The 17439-nt window shown below is 42.7% G+C and overlaps 2 protein-coding genes across 2 annotated transcripts; both read right to left on the reverse strand.

Moving 5' to 3' along the window:
* Positions 1–346: 346 nt before the first annotated feature.
* Positions 347–1888, reverse strand: LOC111071134 (cuticle protein 7). Its single transcript, XM_022362297.2, has 3 exons — positions 1780–1888; positions 1526–1654; positions 347–1318 (listed from the first exon to the last, which is right to left on the reverse strand). The coding sequence occupies exons 1-3, from the start codon at positions 1792–1794 to the stop codon at positions 911–913; spliced, it is 552 nt and encodes a 183-aa protein (XP_022217989.2). The 5' UTR covers positions 1795–1888; the 3' UTR covers positions 347–910.
* Positions 1889–11733: 9845 nt separating this feature from the next.
* Positions 11734–16321, reverse strand: LOC111071149. Its single transcript, XM_022362316.2, has 5 exons — positions 15666–16321; positions 12886–13068; positions 12502–12808; positions 12350–12361; positions 11734–12276 (listed from the first exon to the last, which is right to left on the reverse strand). Exons 2-5 carry the CDS (start codon positions 13063–13065, stop codon positions 12203–12205), a joined length of 573 nt encoding a protein of 190 aa, XP_022218008.2. The 5' UTR covers positions 13066–13068; positions 15666–16321; the 3' UTR covers positions 11734–12202.
* Between the last annotated feature and the right edge of the window lie 1118 nt (positions 16322–17439).

The following is a 17439-nucleotide window of genomic DNA, read 5'->3' on the forward strand; positions in this document are numbered from 1 at the left end:
AATTTGACAGACACATTAGCAGACAGTGTTCTTCAATTTACAGATAATAATAGCTTGTTATTTATTAATTTAATGCTAATCAATTGGCAGTGCTTACCTTCACCTTTTCTACCCACCGCCCACAAATTATCCAACTCGATAATTGTCCATCAACAGACAGTCGCTCTACCCATCAATTTCCATAACTTTCATAAATTATTGCCATCATAATTAGAAATAGTAAATAGAATCGATTGCCAATGGAAAGTGAATGTATGCCTGACTGTATTCATGATCCACTCAGAACCGTTGAAGGAAAACATGGGCTTGGGTTGGGTTTTTGTCATTCACTACATTTTGTAGTCAGCTTTTAACTTAAATTAGACACAAATGTTTTGTTTTTTTTTTATAATACAATATATGTATAGATTGTTCATTTTTTTATTGGTTTTTGTTCATTTTTTTCTTCATCTTTTTTTTTCAGGTTGGTGTCGTGTGGGCGTGGCATGATGGGCTGCGCTGCTGGGGCTTTCATCGTTCTTCACTCGCATTTTTGTACAACAAAAAGAGAAGTTTAAAATATTACAAACAAAAAGAGAATTGCGCGAAAGCTGAGACAGAGACGGCAATGGTGTGTGGTGAGGGAGACAGACAGATGCATAGGGGTGGTGATAGAGTGCGAGACAGAGAGAGATGGGCTGATTGCACCCTCTCCCTCGCTCTTATATACACATGGTAATGATGGACATGACTTGATTCTGTTCTGAGTATTGGATCAGGCTTCATCAGTGGATCGATCATCCGTTTTCCATTCGGTTTTTTGTGAGGTCGTCAACGTGCTTAATAAATTACAGAAGAGTGGTGTGGTGCGGGTGGTGGTGGTGGTAGTGTGGTGGCAAGTGGGTGGCTGGGCATCCTCCCTCCATCCTCCTTAGTAGTGGGCCACATGCGCGTGGGCGTTGTGGGTGGCATAACCGTAGGCGGGCACGGCGGCCTGATGCGCCAGAGAGCCGCCATAGGGCACAGCGGGAGCGGCAGACAGATGGTGGGCAATGGACGGGCCATGGGACAGCAGTGGGGCGGAATGGGCCAGCACTGGAGCGGCATGGGCGATCACAGCCGGTGCGGAATGATGGATGGTGGGGGCAGTCTTGTGCACCACTGCGTTGAAGCCGTTGTGGTCATCGGCAGTGTACTCCACGGTGCGCACCGAACCATCGGGCTCCACCAGGGAGTAGGATCCCTTCACAACATCACCGTCGCGCACCTCATGCTGCGACTTGACATCGCCGGTGTGGGAGTCGGCCACGCCGTAGTTGTAGTGGTACTTGGGGTACGCCTGTGGAGGGTACAAGATCCAGGTGTTAATTTAATGTGCATGCCACACGCCACCATCAACACTTGCAACACCGACGTCGCCGCCGCGAGCTATGCTAATGGACAGTCGTGGGAAAATCTCCAAATGTCAAAAGCAAAGGCCCACGACCCTGGCCCACAGGCCAGGCCAGACCAGACGGTGTTGGAATGGCAATGATCCCATACTTACATGATAGTCGATTCCCTCATCAGGATGTCCATGGCCAGCATAAATGCCTGGGGCGGAGGCGTAGAGACCAGCACCGCCGTGCAGGACACCGGCGGAGGCCACGCTGAGGACAGCCAGGCAGATCAGGGACTGTACACGGAGGAGAAAGAGCACAATAAGGGGAGGGGAGGTTAGGTTTGAGCACATGAACACGAGAACAGCGAAAGGATATATAGTAGTGTGTGTCGTCACTCGATTGATCCTTTTTCACTCACTTTGAAGAAAGCCATTTGAATGGTTTTGGAGTTTTTGGAGTTCGGTTTGTTAGAGCCGCGAGTGTATGCGATGGGTTGAGCTGGATTCAACTGATAACTAGAACCAGAAGGAGCCCGCTTTTATATGCAAGTCAACGCCCGAGCGGCCCCACGAACTACGGCAAGCACCAAACCGAAGAGAGCCAAAGTTGAAGCCAAAGCGAGCGAATCGGTCAGCAATAGCAAAAACAACGAAGCGAAGCGAAGCAGCGGCTGCGGCTGCGCAGAAGAGAAGCCCAAGAAGTTGCTCTCTTCTCCGCTCCTCTCTCCATCAACAGCAAAGTCGAAGCCAACGCCAACGTCAACGCTGTCTCGCAGTAATTTTGTGCTGTATGAAAAACGAGAGTGAGTGAAGTTCAGTTAGATGTAGAGCACTGCTGCCAAGGTGTGCTGAATAAAGGTGAGGTACTTTCAAGAGAGCGCTCTAGCAATGAGAGCAGCCACACAAAACAGAGACGCCAAAAAAGAGAGCGACACAGAGAGCAGTGGCTATAATCAGCACCCACACATTAGCACACCTTGGATTATTACTAACTCTGCTGCTGCGGTTTGTTGCTCTCTGCTTTGACTGGAAGCTGTCTGATTTGTGAGATAACTGTTGATCGACACAGTCTGGAAGGGGAACAATAGTTGGGAATTGTGTTGACAAAAGGGAGCACGTACTATGGGAAACATAAGACAGCCCAAAACCCTAATTAAATAGGTAAGGAAATTATACCAAATTAACTAAAATAAGTATAACAGACCGAAAATACATACATATATTGGAGGCTGAGTAAGTGCAGGAGAAACAATAACAACCCCCATTTATTATGCATTAAGAAATCATATTAATTATAAAATCATGATCAGTCTATAACTAAATTAGCCTAACTATCTATGAGTATTCGTTTCCATCGCCCATCACGATTAATTGAAATGGCCTCTCGAATCTCCCATCTGACTGCTCCCTCGCATAGAAAAATCCTCGAGCACGAATAAAATTAGCCACAAACTAAATATATTTATGTACGAGTATTAAACAAAACAATGGCTTCTATGGCAACTAAAAATTGCATTTTTGGTGGGCGGAGGTGTTGCCCCAAACCTCAGCCCCTGCCCCTGCCCCACCATCAGATTGCGGCATGTTGCAATTTGTTCGCCGTGGCTCTCCCATGCAATATTTTGTCTATGTTCTATGGATTTTTTTGTTCCCTCCGCCTGAATGCTGGGCGTCGTCGATCAGCGCTTCCACTTAATGTTGCTAATGCTAAGAGTATTTTTTGTTTGTATATTTTTTAATTGCCATGTAGGCCGTTTTGCTTATTAAACCAGAGAGTGGAGAGACGTTGTAGAAGTGGGGCGCAGCATGGCGCCACATCATTATGGGCAAAACTCCTCCAATGCAACCCTGACTCATTACCAGGCCAAAAAGTACTTTGTTTTGTCATATTTTCGAGCTCTGCCTCGCTTTGTTTTATGTTTTATGGCATATTTTCTGGTCTCTATTCGTATGCGATGTACTTGCCCTGCTTTGTCTCATTTAATAAATCGTCTCGAATTATTAAGCTCAACTTTGACTGTCTGTTTCAGTCTCTATCTACGTGTCTGTTTGGATGTCTGTCCTAATCTGGGCCGTACTAAAACTAAAATTGAAGCAATCGTCTCAAGGTTATCACGACAAAGCGACGACCAGCAGCAAGCGACGTGTAACGGATCACTAACAGTTGTAATCGGCACAGGAGCGGAGTCAGTAAGAGACACAGGGTAAATAAAGGTAGAAGAAAAAATCGAAAATGACTCACCACCATAGCTAATGAATCGGATTGAATTAGAGTCTGATTGGATGCAATAATTGATTGCTTTTGATGGATGATTGAGCCATTTTTAGGCAGCATTAGATCCTTCATTGATCCCAGACAAATTGCTCTAAAACTCTCTTGAAAAGTTCCTACTTCGTACTCTAAATGAAACAGGTTTTATTTTATTACCTTATTCACTTCCTTGATAAGAAGTTGCATTTCCTAGATTTGAACAAACCCGTTACTTAAATGTGTGCAAATTCCACAGACAATCACCAAGCGCACTCTTAGTGCAGTGCTTAAACCAGACCAGTCTTGACCCAACACAATAACAATAGTAAATTTTTGAATGCGAAACCTCTTTGGTCATACGGTTCGTTTCCTTTTTGATTTAATTATGCACCCCATGCTATGCCATTCAAAGATTGCAGTACTCCACATAGTAGATCCGTTCCACATATGAATCTATGAGTCAGGCGAGAAGTTCCAGAAGCCGGCAGACCACCCAGACCAGACCAGATCCGATCCGATCCGATTCAATCCGAGCACAGCCGGATTCGCAGAAATGCAACGCCCAAGTGGCCCGAAGCAGTCGCAATCTTCGCTCAATCTTGGCTCGTCATGAGATCTCTGGGGCTGGTCACTTGAGGCTGAGTGGAGTGCAGTGCTGTTGTGTGGAGTGGAATAGTGCAGAACTAGGTATATTTTTCTAGCTGCAGTCGTCATGATTTGGAGGTGTCAGTTAAAAAGTCAGAGAGCATTTGCTCAGCCAACACTGAAAGAAATCGTTTAATAAATATAGCAGAACTTGAAAAAATTTCGCTAAATATTTCCTTTGTTTGCAAATTTATAAGTTTTTTTTAAAAAACGTCAAAGTGTTTTCTGCGGAGTGTTTTAAGCAATTTCTCGGAGTGTTTTTTTGCTCAGAAATGCCTCAAGTTGATATATATTCAAGCAAATTTGTTGTAATTAAAGCAATTTGTGTGCGTTGCCTTGTTGCTCAGTCTGCCGGCCGCTGATTGAGTGGCAAATGTTTGCAGCTTTCCTAGTTGTGTGTGCAACATGCGGCAGCAATATGCGAAACAAGTTCGTTGCCTAAGTCATTCGTTTGATTTGAATTTTTGTTCTGTCAGATCTTTTGCGCAACAAGTCGGTTCACAAGTCAACAGCAAATATCAGCAGACTTTGAGCATGGCCTGGGTTATAATTTAAATTAATTATGCAAAATTCCAATTGTAATTAAGGTATTGAAACACAACCTGCGTTCGACTCATGGCAATTAACATTTACTCACTCATGAGTTTTTGACCAGCGGCTACCTACCGATCTTTGCAAATGCCACACAAATTGCTGTGGCTGTGGCAACCACAATGAACAAACAAAAAAAGAGGGGGGGAGTAGAAACTAAATAAAAATTGTATTAACTGCAGTAATCGAACAATTGTCTGACCTTGACCAGAGCGCGGATTGTTATTCATTGGAAATCAAAATGCAATCACTGAACAAAAGGCAAGAAAAGCTTAATTGATTAATGAAATCATGGCATATGCTTGTCATACAGTTTTCGAGGGAATTGTGTTCCATGAAATCTTTAAAGAAAATCTTTCAAACTTCCCGCTGCACCACTTTGAGCCACTTTTTCGGTTTTCGGTTGCTAAAGTGCACCCACAAAAACACGTAAGACAACCGCAAGGTCGAATTGTTTATGGGTTAAAACCCCAAAAATTTGATTTCAATTTGATTGAATTTTTTGTATTGTTGTGGCCGGGCTGCAAGCTTTTCTTTTACAAATTGTAATACCAGTGGAAACAATTTTCAAAAAAATTGTAGATTTTAATGCGGGATTTGGGGTTCTCTGACAGCTCTTTCAGTGGGCGTGTGCCTTATCAGCTGTCCAATTATATATAGTTGTTTTGGCAGGGGTGGTAGGGGTGGCAAAGATCCCAAACCGTCAGCAAACAGACAACAGCTTAATCCATGCAATTATGTCGCTCGAAATTTACATAGATCACCTCCATTGTTCGACCCAAACCAGAGGCTTGGACTGGATACCGAAGACCGACGAACGACGAACGACGACCTTCGGGCTTTGGCCAGGCTTAGAATGGAGACACTCCAAGGCAATTTGCCATGACCAGCGCGGAGCTGGAGCTGGAGCTGGAACAAGCCTCTTAGGTCGAATTTTGCTTGCATTCGGTGGGTTTTTTTTATTTTGCCCCAACATTTTCGCAATGCATTCACCACCACGATCCCATGGAGCCCGTGCAGTGCAGCACCAGACTGCAGCATAAAGACTGGGGCTCTGGGCCGAAGAGGGGGCGTGGCAGCTTTACAAAATTTCCGCTTTAGATTTCTCGTATCGAATTCGCTTTTTATATGGTTTTGTAATTGTTTGCCCATTGTCATACTCGTACTCACAGTCGTACTCGTAAACGTAAACGTAGTCGCAGTCGCAGTGGCTGTTGCTGTTGCTATTTCTGTTGCTGTTGAAATTTGTGGCTGAGTTTGCTGATTTATTGGCTCTCGATAATGTCGGAGATCTCTGTTCATTGTTCAGAAAGGCATGTCCATAATGTTTATCGCATTGTTCTCATTGCCATGTACATATCCGGCTTAGCATTATTCTAGGTACCAACTCATGATCCTGCCTCAACGTAGAGAGATATAAACCGATTGGACTTTGTGTTGTTGCAACCATTTTTGAGTGGCAAAACCACAACAGAGATGTCTCAGATGCCGCTTCTTATGATCTGTCTCTGTGCAACTTCTCACTCCTCACTCTGCTCCCGTTGGTTAACCGCAGCACAATTGTTGGCAATCGCTTCTTGCACAACTGACGTGTGGCTGCCCTGTAATCAAAGATTGAAATCGGTTATACCGTAGTACCTTTTGACTCTCTGGGGGAACTCTCTGGCTCTGGCTCTGCCACTGCCTCTGGCTGCGTGGGTGTCGACGCCTTGTTTCTATCGCCAGCATACAGTAAATTCAATTTCCAGCGGTTGCTAGTCTGCAAGTCCAGCGGTTCACATGAGGCTTATCCCCCGACAGGAGTACATGCCAGAGGTGGTCCGTTCGTGGCAGACGGAAGGCGTGTGCCTGGTTTATGAACTTAAAAGTGTTAACTGTGTTAACTGAAGATTCTAGAGAAACTCCACAAAGAACAATGGGTGCTTCAGCTGGTTGGGGGGAGTGATGAAATATCTTTAATGCACAAATTTCCTATAATTTCCTTCAATGTTGCTCAAGTCTTTTGTTTGGTTTACCACTACAAATATTTTCGCCACTTGGCAAAACTACCAATCCAACGGGTTAGAGCCAGCGAACAGGCCGGCCCGAACCACTAACTGATTATCCATTGTAATGTAGTTCAAACAGCACATTCACCCATTAACCCACAATTGCCAGCGGACAGAGACAGAGACAGCGTCAGCTTTTCCCCTACCCCATTTTCCAAGATTTACATTTTGACTGGACGGACACACCCCAAAGCCTAAACCATGATTGTCGCTCCCTAAAGTGGAGCTCTGTGCCTGCCCCCCCCCTCCGTTTGAAGATCTATCATATTTAGGCTAGGAAATGGCTGGATGGCTGACCATTTGTGGGCCGCCCCCTAGGAGCAAATTCGTGAGTTTTTACTATGCACAGCAGATTGCTTTGCTTGATGGGGATTATTTATTTTTAAATATTTTAATGACTTTTTTATATGCAGTCGTAGGCCAACACCCTCGCGATAGTACCGTTTGTCCCCTGTCTGGGTTATGCAAGTCCTCTATTTCTATTCTCTCCCCCCTCTCTTGAGGGGGGGGGGGGTGTAGGCAAAAGACTTTCGAAAGTGGTGGCTGGATAGACCAGGCGGCTGCAGCTGCTCTGTCGGATTTCAGTTGGATGCAGGCGCCGGGGAGATCGAGACAGTTGAGTCGGTGGTTACTCGGTTACTCGGTTACTCGGTTGCTAGCTGCTCCACATGACACAATTTGTTAACTAGATTATTATGTAAGGTCTCTCACTCTCTCACTCTCCTCTCTCTCACTCTCTCTCTTTTAGTTTCTCGCTCTCTGTGTGATCAAACAACATGCAAGCAGCCGCCTGAATGCATATGCAAAAATAACAATTAGCCATCATTTTGATGCCGGTAACAAGACATTGGCTGGCTGACTACACGCTCGAATCTCCGCTCCAATTGCAGACAGGCGTAGATGATAATTAAATCTCTTGCGTTTGATGGGTTGCCGGGCGAAATTGAGTTGACATTTTGTGTGAGCTTTTGGCTAATTGATGGCCATTCACTTTGAAGTAGCTGTGAGCCACTGAAATACATAACTTCAATAAGTAGAAACAACATGGATAACCTTACAATTAGAGTGTTTACCCTTAGAGAATAGAATGAATAGAATATAATTTTATCTGTAACAGATAAATATATATGGATTGACTAACATTGATTTGCAGTGATATTTGCGTGCAAAAATAGATTGAAAAACTCTTCCTTCCGCCTACTACATATTTATGTGCATATATTCCACAAATACCAGCTATAATTAAGGCAAAACATATGTATGTCTCATCTCGATGGACATTCATTAGACACAAATGCGGAAGCTGTTTAGTTCTTACTAGAAATAACCCCAATTTAAATTGTTTTTTTTCTCCACACTTAATGGATCATTAATTATATGAAAAAAACAAAAGCCGAACAACACACCTCAAAACATTCATTTCAATTTCGTGCAGACGTAAGTCATAAATAAATATACGAGGTAACATACGTATCGACAAATATCTTGACCAAATTGATCGACAGTTCTTGGCTTATAATCTTTGATATTAAAAGGCAATTCATTTTGTGATGTGTGTGTTTTTTTTTTCTGGCGATTGTGTGAGAAGCATTGCAACTCCCAGGCAGACATGGACAGGCGGTGTGATTAATGGAGCTACGCCATTTGAATGTGCCCCCATTTGGGGGATGGGTCTCGTCTCGTCTCTCTTGCTCTCTCTCTCTCGCCCTCTGTAATGGCCGGACAATTGTGGCAATCGTTGCTGTAATTAGCCATCAAGTATGGGTTGTGCAACAGTCCAGTCTTGCAATTAGTTCGTTTGCACAATGTTTGCACTGTCTGAAGCACCGAAAAAATGTGTCAAGTTCATCGTGTAGCACCAGTGGAGCACCAGTGGAGCGGAGATTTCCACGTTTGCTCAGGAAACTTGCTTCGCTAATCTTAACTGCCATTTTTGTTATGGGTTTTCCGCAGAGTTGTTTGGCCAGCTTGACATTATTATTTTTCCTCATTTTGCCAACCGAAACGAGTTGTGCGTTTACGCACGTTTTGTGCCATGAATGAATGAATAAATGAATGAATGAAAATGATTGCAGGCAATTCAATAAGTCGGACAAACGCCTGGCACACGTCGCGAGGCTGAGGCTGAAGCTGGGACTGGTCTTGGCAAATGTCAAGTGCGTCGTTAATTCGATCTTAGCCAATATTTGGTTCCCATTTTGGCGCCCCAACCAGAAAATCTTTTATGGCTTGATCACATTTGGGAATCCGGCTACGAAAATAACACATTTTGGAGGCAATGCAGCAAAAACACTTTGCCTAATGCATTCACATGAAGCACCGACATTTCATTTCAGTGCCCTGGCACTTCATCATACTCCAACTCCAACTGCAACTGCAGCACCGACTCCGACCCGACTCCAAGTGTGGCCTTGTCAATGCCGTTTCAGAACCATACAAATAATAATAAAACCCGCGCATATCTGGTGCAGTGCAGACAGGCAGCCCGAAACAATTGCGATTGTCTTGCGGCTCTGTGGCTGGGCTGTGGCAGTTGCAGCGGCACTTGCAGTTGCAGTCTAAAATTTTCTCACACGAGGGATTGAGTCAGGCCACGCGGAGTGTGTGAGAAATGCCACGATCCCCACCCATCAGCCACAGCCCAGGCAATTTGTGTTACGATTCCAAATAAAATTCTGAACCGAGCAGCCCCAGAGCACCAGAGTTGAAAAGTTTATGAACATTTTTGCCAGGGCTTACGATTTGAAAGTCCAATTAAACAAGCGACTTAAACAACTGAATTAAGTTAATTAAATGATCAGCTCTATAGGTATAATTCCCTCGTACCCGTACCCGTACTCATACTCGTGCTCGTATTTGGTTTACTTTTACTTTCGTCAGTTTACGTGGCTCTGCTTTGGTCCGCTGATCAATTAGTATGCGACCTTGACTCCGCCGAAACCCAAAAGTAATGCTAAGCCAAGCACTTTGATGCTTAATTATCCGTGAGGTGTGAGGATGGTGAGGCACTGACTCCCCGCGGGCGCAGTTTAAGTATAATTAGCAGCCTCAAGTTCGATTCGGTGGCACTGGGTACCAAAAATGTATATTGTGTGTCTGGAAAAACTATTGAAATGATTTGAAAATTGTTTCTATAACTAAATATAAATTTTAAATGAGGCAGGGAGCGCTTTGATTGATGAACTTGGATCAAGAAATAATTGGAATCTTATAAGCATTCCTAGCCAATTAGTTGAACGCATCGCATCGCTTCCATTGACGGCTGTGTGTGGCCCAATTAACAGCCAACTGCCACTGAGCTACGTGGGAAGCTTATCCGATTAGCTGCGATCTCTCTCTACAAGTACTCGTAAATTGACATGTTGGGCTCATAATTCTCGAACATCAACATCTCCGACAGCAGCCAAGCAATTTGTCGACGAATCAGGCAAAGCACGTTTAATTACAATAGAATTTGCATTCAAATAAAACACACACAACAGATGTATTGCAAGTGTACAAGTTATAGCTGAGCATGAATCACTCGACGAGAGTCGGTAATTGCGAACGGATCGAAATGCACTTCGTGTAAACTGTTAAAGAGCATAAATGTGAGGCACAGTCGAAGGTCTCTGGCGGTCAAACAGTCAGCCAGCCACGTCAGTACTGACTACTTCTATTCGAATTTGGATTCAGATTCGATCTGCCCAGCTGTTTAACATTTTTCTCACAGCCTGTGAACGCGTTTGGGCGTTTACTACCAACAGTCGAATGTGCTGACTGTTTGCTTTCTGGTTTAGCTTTTCAGTTCGTTCCGTTTTTTATGGCTAACGGCGCCGACGCCATGACATTAAGTTGCTAACCATAAACGCGATCGATTTCAATATTTCATATCCTGTAGCCAGAGTTCTGATGGTTCCGCAAACCAGCGCCAGTCGAAACGTGCAACGCCCACCAGCCCACCGCTTACAAGCTTCTGAGCCGACATTTCCGAACAAATTGCAGTGGCACTTGGCCTTTGCAACCGCAACCTGGGGGTCGGTCTATGCATGACTCGGATTATGGGCTACAGCCAGCGATGACTGCGTGATATGATCTGAAACTCCGAACCAGATACTTTGAAGAATATTCTTGGAAGTATCGATCATTGGTTCTCACGCCTGCCTATGTAATTAATGCAATGAGCAACTCAATCAATATCTAATATGTAATTAAAACATCAGCGAGACGGACTACCACAAAACAATTAAATCCATTTAATACACACTCTAGAGCAGTTTTAATGGCCCTCCTGATAATTTACATGTAAAGCAATCGCCTGAAGGGCAAACCTATCCATAAGATACATTACTGTATGGCGAAATAAATGCATTTGAAAAGAAAAGCATCTGAAAGCAGCAAAAAGACTTTAAGGACAAAGCTACAAAAGTATCTGAATGTGCAAAATAACCAGAGAGACAAAGAAGAACAAACAACTAATAGGAAATACCTTAAAAAAAATAATAACTACAGGCTAAAAACGTATATAAAACAACTATATGAAGAGTCGGAAATTCTGTCATCAAATTAAGTATCTTAAAGTAATATCTTTATCCTTTAAAAGTGTGTCGGCAAGCTGCAAAATCAACAAATCCAAACTGCATTCCCCTTGCAGCCCGAAAGCAGGCTTCACTTTTTGGCACATAAGTTGCACTCTCTGCGAAACGTTGCCTGCTTTTGGGGGCGCCATTAGATTTTTGATTTGAATAAAAGAAACGAAAACGATTCGGATAACATTTTTGGCGACCCTTTTCGGGTCCTTGAATACCATAACTAACATTTATTTATTCAGGAAACTTTGCCATATTTTTTTTTATTTTGTTTTGTTTTTTTTTTGTAGTTTTTAATAAATATTTTGTAATATATACGTTTTGCTTAATATGTATTTCGAATACAACAAGAATCATAGATAATATTCATATAACTAATATGGAAATACTTTGTATGTGTTCATATGTAGGATGGGGGAAAGAGAGATAAGACGGGAGAGATAAGGGGAGTTTTTTTTTTGGTGTGGTGTAATGTGTGTGTGTGTGTGTGAGAGTGTGTCGAGACATTTGTTTAAAATACATTATAATCATAATTACTAATTCTCAAACTAAATCAATAGACAATACTTGGCATCATTTGAACGCGTTCCACAAATCTGTGACAATGCAAATTGTGTTAATTTTTCTGCTTTTATTTTACTTTGGCTGCTTTTGGTTGGTTTTTCTCGTTGTTAGCTTAGGGGGAGAGATGGGGTGTACTTTTAAGTTTTTGTTGGGGAGTTCTGTTCTTCAGATCGCTTCAGTAGGGTACATAGGAGGCGGCATTGCGTTTGCGGCCCATGTTGCAGATCTTAAAGTGGCACGGCGACATGTCTATGGAAGTCACAAATGTACACAAAGTTAGTCGAATGAAATAGATTTGGGAATTGCTTCATGCAACACTTACATTGTTTACGAACTAATTTTTTGGGACCAAATAATAATCATGAAAATAAAAAGGTTTCGAATCAACAAATTAGTCAATCATGCCACATTGAAGATACTGTTTGTAGATTTATATATACATATATACATGTAGATTGTGGCTCGTTTACTTACATTGCACATTCTTTTTAGTGTTGTGCTCTTTGAGAGAGGGACTGTGTACTATCTTCTTGGTGGGCATGTCAGTTAGATCGTTGACCAGGTTGTAGCGCAGCTCCTCGCCGCCTCCATTCTCGCTGAGCTTGTGCAGACGGGCCAGGAGACGGGAACTGGTGACCAGTTCGCGCTCATTGCTATCCTGTGGCACGCCAAGCTCCTCATAGTCAGTGGTCAGCAGGAGATCCCTCAGCGAAGGCCACTTCCTGGCAAACGAGGGCAGCCGCTGCTGTTTCTGTTGCTGCTGTTGCTGCTGCTGGTACTTCTAAAAGTCAAAGGGGGAGCAAACAGGTGGCTTAGTCCCCGTGCAGGTGCCTCAATGAACGCGCATCTATCACTCACCAATTGCTCGCCATAATAGGTGTTGTCCTCATTACCACCCGCTCCAAGCAGTTCGCTGAACAACAACTGCGTTGGCAGGCCAGTACGTGGCATGGCATATCCTGGCCCGGCAGCGACTGACAGCAGCACAATGACAATGCCCCACTGGACGAGTGAGCAGCCGCACGTTGTGGACATCATGTACTGCGGAATTGAAAGGCCACAAAATGTGTGAATATTGGTGTTGAAAGTGCAAACAACAATTTGGCCAGAACAATTAAGCACCTCCCTCTGGCCAACCCTCTCGCCTCTCGCCCATTCAGTGCTTACGCAAAGGGTTTCCCATTACAAACAAAACAAAAAGTTTTCAAAATATGCGCAAATGTTTCGAGGGGTTTCGGCTGCTGCCCACTCAAGGTGTTGGCTTCACTTCAAAACTGGCAGTCACGTTGCATTTTGTTCCCTTACTCAATGAAGTCTAGGATGAGCTTCAGTTGAAAGTTTTTGGCTTTACCCCATTCCGTTTTGGGTCTATAAATGGAAATGGCTTCTTTGATGCCTGCTCTTGAAATCAGGTCACATTGCAATATCATCATTTGATATGCGGACCCTCTCTCTCTCTATCTCTCTGTGTGTCTCTGTCTGTGAGACATCCCTTAATTGACATTTATGAAATATTAATGCCTAATTAAGCTGAAGCTCAAGCTCTGACGCCACAAGCAGCCAGCCGTAATGCTAAAGGTGAGCGGTCAGTGGGTTAATGTTGTGGGTGGGTTGGCTTTGAGTGAGTGTTAAAAATTACAAGTCATTTAGGGTGTTTAGTGCTTAGGGGTTGTTAGCAGCAGTGAGAAACGGCGAAAGTTCAATTGGGATTGATGAAGTCTTTTAAAAGAAATGAAACTACTTAATAAAGATGCAGTGAAACGCTTGCAGATAAATGAGGGAAACTATGTGAGTTATATTGGCTATAAATGAGCAAAACTAAACCTACAGAGAAATGAAATTAAACCCTTTGATCTATCATAATTGTGACTTAGTACCGCTTTTCCCCTATCACTTTCTTTCCCTCTAGAACTGCTACTCATTATTCATATTGATGTCGCCCCGCAACGAATTCAACTTATCAAAAATTCCAAAAATACTTTATATATTTAATTTTTGTTGTTGCCAACTGAGCTAGATCTGACTGACCGCTTCTCCTTTTCATGGTCCGTCTCCCTGAAACGTCCTCCTCCTGAAGCGAATCTCAAGTGCACGGCGATAATCTTTAGCCGCGCAATGTCATCCGTTTCGTGACTTACACGCTCTGCGATTGCCACCAGGATGATTGATGATTGATGGGGCTGCGGCTGCGGCTGCGGCAGCGGCAGCGGCAGCGTAATCGCAGCAAACGCATTTTAATGGCACAAGAACACTAAACTGTTTGCGTTTTCGATGTTTTGCGTTCGGCGTTCGGCGTTCGAGTGGTGTCGAGCTGATAATGCATTGTGTGACGTGGCTAATTTATGGCGATCCCCAGCCAAGATTCATCTCTATTCCATTTATTATTAGAGTCAAGGCCAGGCGCGTACAAGTTTCATTGAACTCTCGAGCGGTGCAAGTGCCACGCCCAATCGTTAAACAGGCTACCATAAAAACTATGCAGGGAAGAAGGTGAAATGGGCATGGGCATGGGGATGGGGATGGGGATGGAGTGCCGAATTTATTTGACAGCTGCCCCTGGTTCGTGAGGGTTCGATTTCGATGGATGGTTATTAAAAAAAGCTGAAACCGAACAATGATCGATAAGCGATAAGATGATGACAAGTTATGGCCAAATTATGATGTTACCTATAAAAAGCGAAGAACAGCCAGAAACTAGTTTTATTCAGCTATTGAGAGAATACGAGAAATTTCCTATACGTCGAGATGGAACGACATTATTGTTTTGATTTATTTCATGTCCAAGCTAAAGATTAAGCTATGTAAAAAAAACAAATCACCAACAGAATTCGCATCACAACTAGGCTGGGGGGTCTTTGCTGCTGTGACCCATTTCGTATCATCAAACGGGGAATATATAATAATAAAATCGTACAAATGGTCTTCGTTCTTTTATTTGCCCCACAATAAAGTGCGTCATCAGGCACGTCATAAAATATCGGACCACAACCAACACCAACACACAGAAACCGCGCAGAGCTTTCAGTACTTTCTTATCAACGACAATAAGTTCACATCTACGATTGACACGCCCTCTTTTTTCCTTTGGTTCTGCTTCTGCTTCTGCATCGAGCTCTGTAAACAAAAGCTATCTGGATCTGAATCTAAGTTGGAATCCCCCCACCAGCAAATCAAATAAAAACTACGCATTTTATAAATGATATTTGATTCACGAGACTTTCCATTGAACATCTTTTCCACCGTTCCTGCGCTGATAAGCCGACTACAATAATTTTGTTGGGGCATAAAAGAATTTTAATTGAAATAATTTTAATCGAAAATCCCGCAATGAAATGACATTGTTGAAATGTATGCTGATAATTTGAATGTCGTAAAAAAATATAAATAAATATATGAATGTTCCCCTTATCAATAGGCGAAAAGTACATTTTCTCGGCGCCAGTCTAATGGAACCTAATGGATCGTTTTTGCATATTTGATGATTCAAATTATGGAAAATTAACTAAAAAACATGCAAAAGAAGGCCAGGATTGGACTATGGAATTCTAGAAATTTATTTGAACAAAAAAAATATTCCCCCAAATAGTTATATTTATATGTGGATACATATACATTTGGATAATATTACCAAAACTCACCTCTTAAAAATGCAACTTCCTTTCAAGTAATTCAAGTTCTTTCAAAGAATTGTAAAAATTCTTCAATTTTTGACCTTCTTTTTATACTTTTTAGCACTTTTCACTGTAACTGTACTTTTTTACTGTAAATGTACTTTTTTACTAAATAATGTGAAACTTTTGTTGTCTATTAATATTTATGAAATGTCCACAAAACATTCATGAAATAATTCAGATTCAAAGTGTTCTTTTTTTCTTGCTCCGCTGGGGGAATCTTGAGCGTTAGGTGTGACAATGCAGAATAAACGCAAATCCGTTGAGAGCACTTGTTTATATAGGCGCTTGAAGACCGACGCACAACAAAAAGGGTAAAGCAACAGGTAAAAATACTCGTAGACCTGGCTAACAACGCGGTAACACGACCACAACGACACCAAACAGACGACCGAAACCCGACGACACTTCGGATGTTACAAAACTGTATTGGGGGGGTTGGGTATTGGGAGGAGGCGTAGGTAGGTTCCAATTTTCTTGTGGGCGTTTTGTGGGAGGGTTGTGAATGGGTGAATGGGAGCACTTGAAGAGCTGTTATAATTACACTTTTGCTCGCCAAAATATGAGAACAATCAATTGGCTTGCGCGACGTTCTTCTTTACGGTGTGTTCGAAAACTAAACACTTCAGATTGGGTCGGATCGGATCGGTTCGGTTTGATCTCGTAGTACTACTGTTCGTGCGGCTCTCTCGGCTCGGGACTCAACAGAAAGTGAATTAAGTCGGTTGTAGTCGGACTCGGCCCTGTACCGATTGTGTACCGTGCCACGCTTTTGACAAATCGGCCGATAAAGACAAGATTTATGATCAAGCCATATAAATTTAAACAACCGAAAAGTCAGACTGCGCTGCAGCGTAGAGTGCTGGGTATATTAGTTTGTTAAGGCACTGTATATCAAAAGATTAAATCACATTTGTGACACTGAACTATCACGCACCGCACTGTTCTCTGGGGTTTAGGTTTACTCCCTCGCTTGGTTCATTGACTCGATTCCGGTGGCAGTTTGCCAAGGATCTGGAGTCAAGGCTTTTGGACACAATCTATAAACTGTACGTAAAATTGTTGAATTCCCAGAAGATCAATGCCCCCATCACTTTCAATTATAGGTCATTAAACTCGCAATGATTTTGCTAGAACATTTCCAAAGTTAATTGGGTCAATGTCGGTTCGCAGTTTTTTCTAAGAGCTGAGAGCGGATGCTGAAATGTTTAGCGGATATTGCAAACTCATGAAATTTCACCGTAAGAATCACATGATATAGGTCTTTGGGGCCACATCATCAGGTAGGGTATCTCTGTCATGGGTATTTTTAAATGATATACAAAAAAAAGTGTTGACCCAACAAGACGAACTAAAATAAACTCGCAGTTACGAAAATACATCTAAAAATAGCGTTGAAATTTACACTTGTCCATCGCAGAGATAACCAAGCTGATCTTATCTTTAATGTTATAAGTCAGACCTCAGACCCCTCTGCTCTGTGAGTTCGTTCGGCGGAATAATGTGATGCAATATCTACTAGAGATTAAGTCACACAGAAACTCAAAGTTAAATTTAATGGTGGGTGGCAGGACAAAACTAATTTTGCATGTTTTAAGTACATGTTTTCGCAGTCAAAAAGGTTACTTCTAATATAAGGAATTACCCGTATCATTTTAATGTTATATGCGTCTCATCTTGTACAAAATTCCCGCAGACAGTAATTAATTTTGTCTAGAAATGCTGCCAAAAAAATGTTGAT

The sequence above is a fragment of the Drosophila obscura genome, unplaced genomic scaffold, assembly GCF_018151105.1.
Source record: "Drosophila obscura isolate BZ-5 IFL unplaced genomic scaffold, ASM1815110v1 contig_1, whole genome shotgun sequence".
NCBI lineage: Eukaryota > Metazoa > Arthropoda > Insecta > Diptera > Drosophilidae > Drosophila > Drosophila obscura.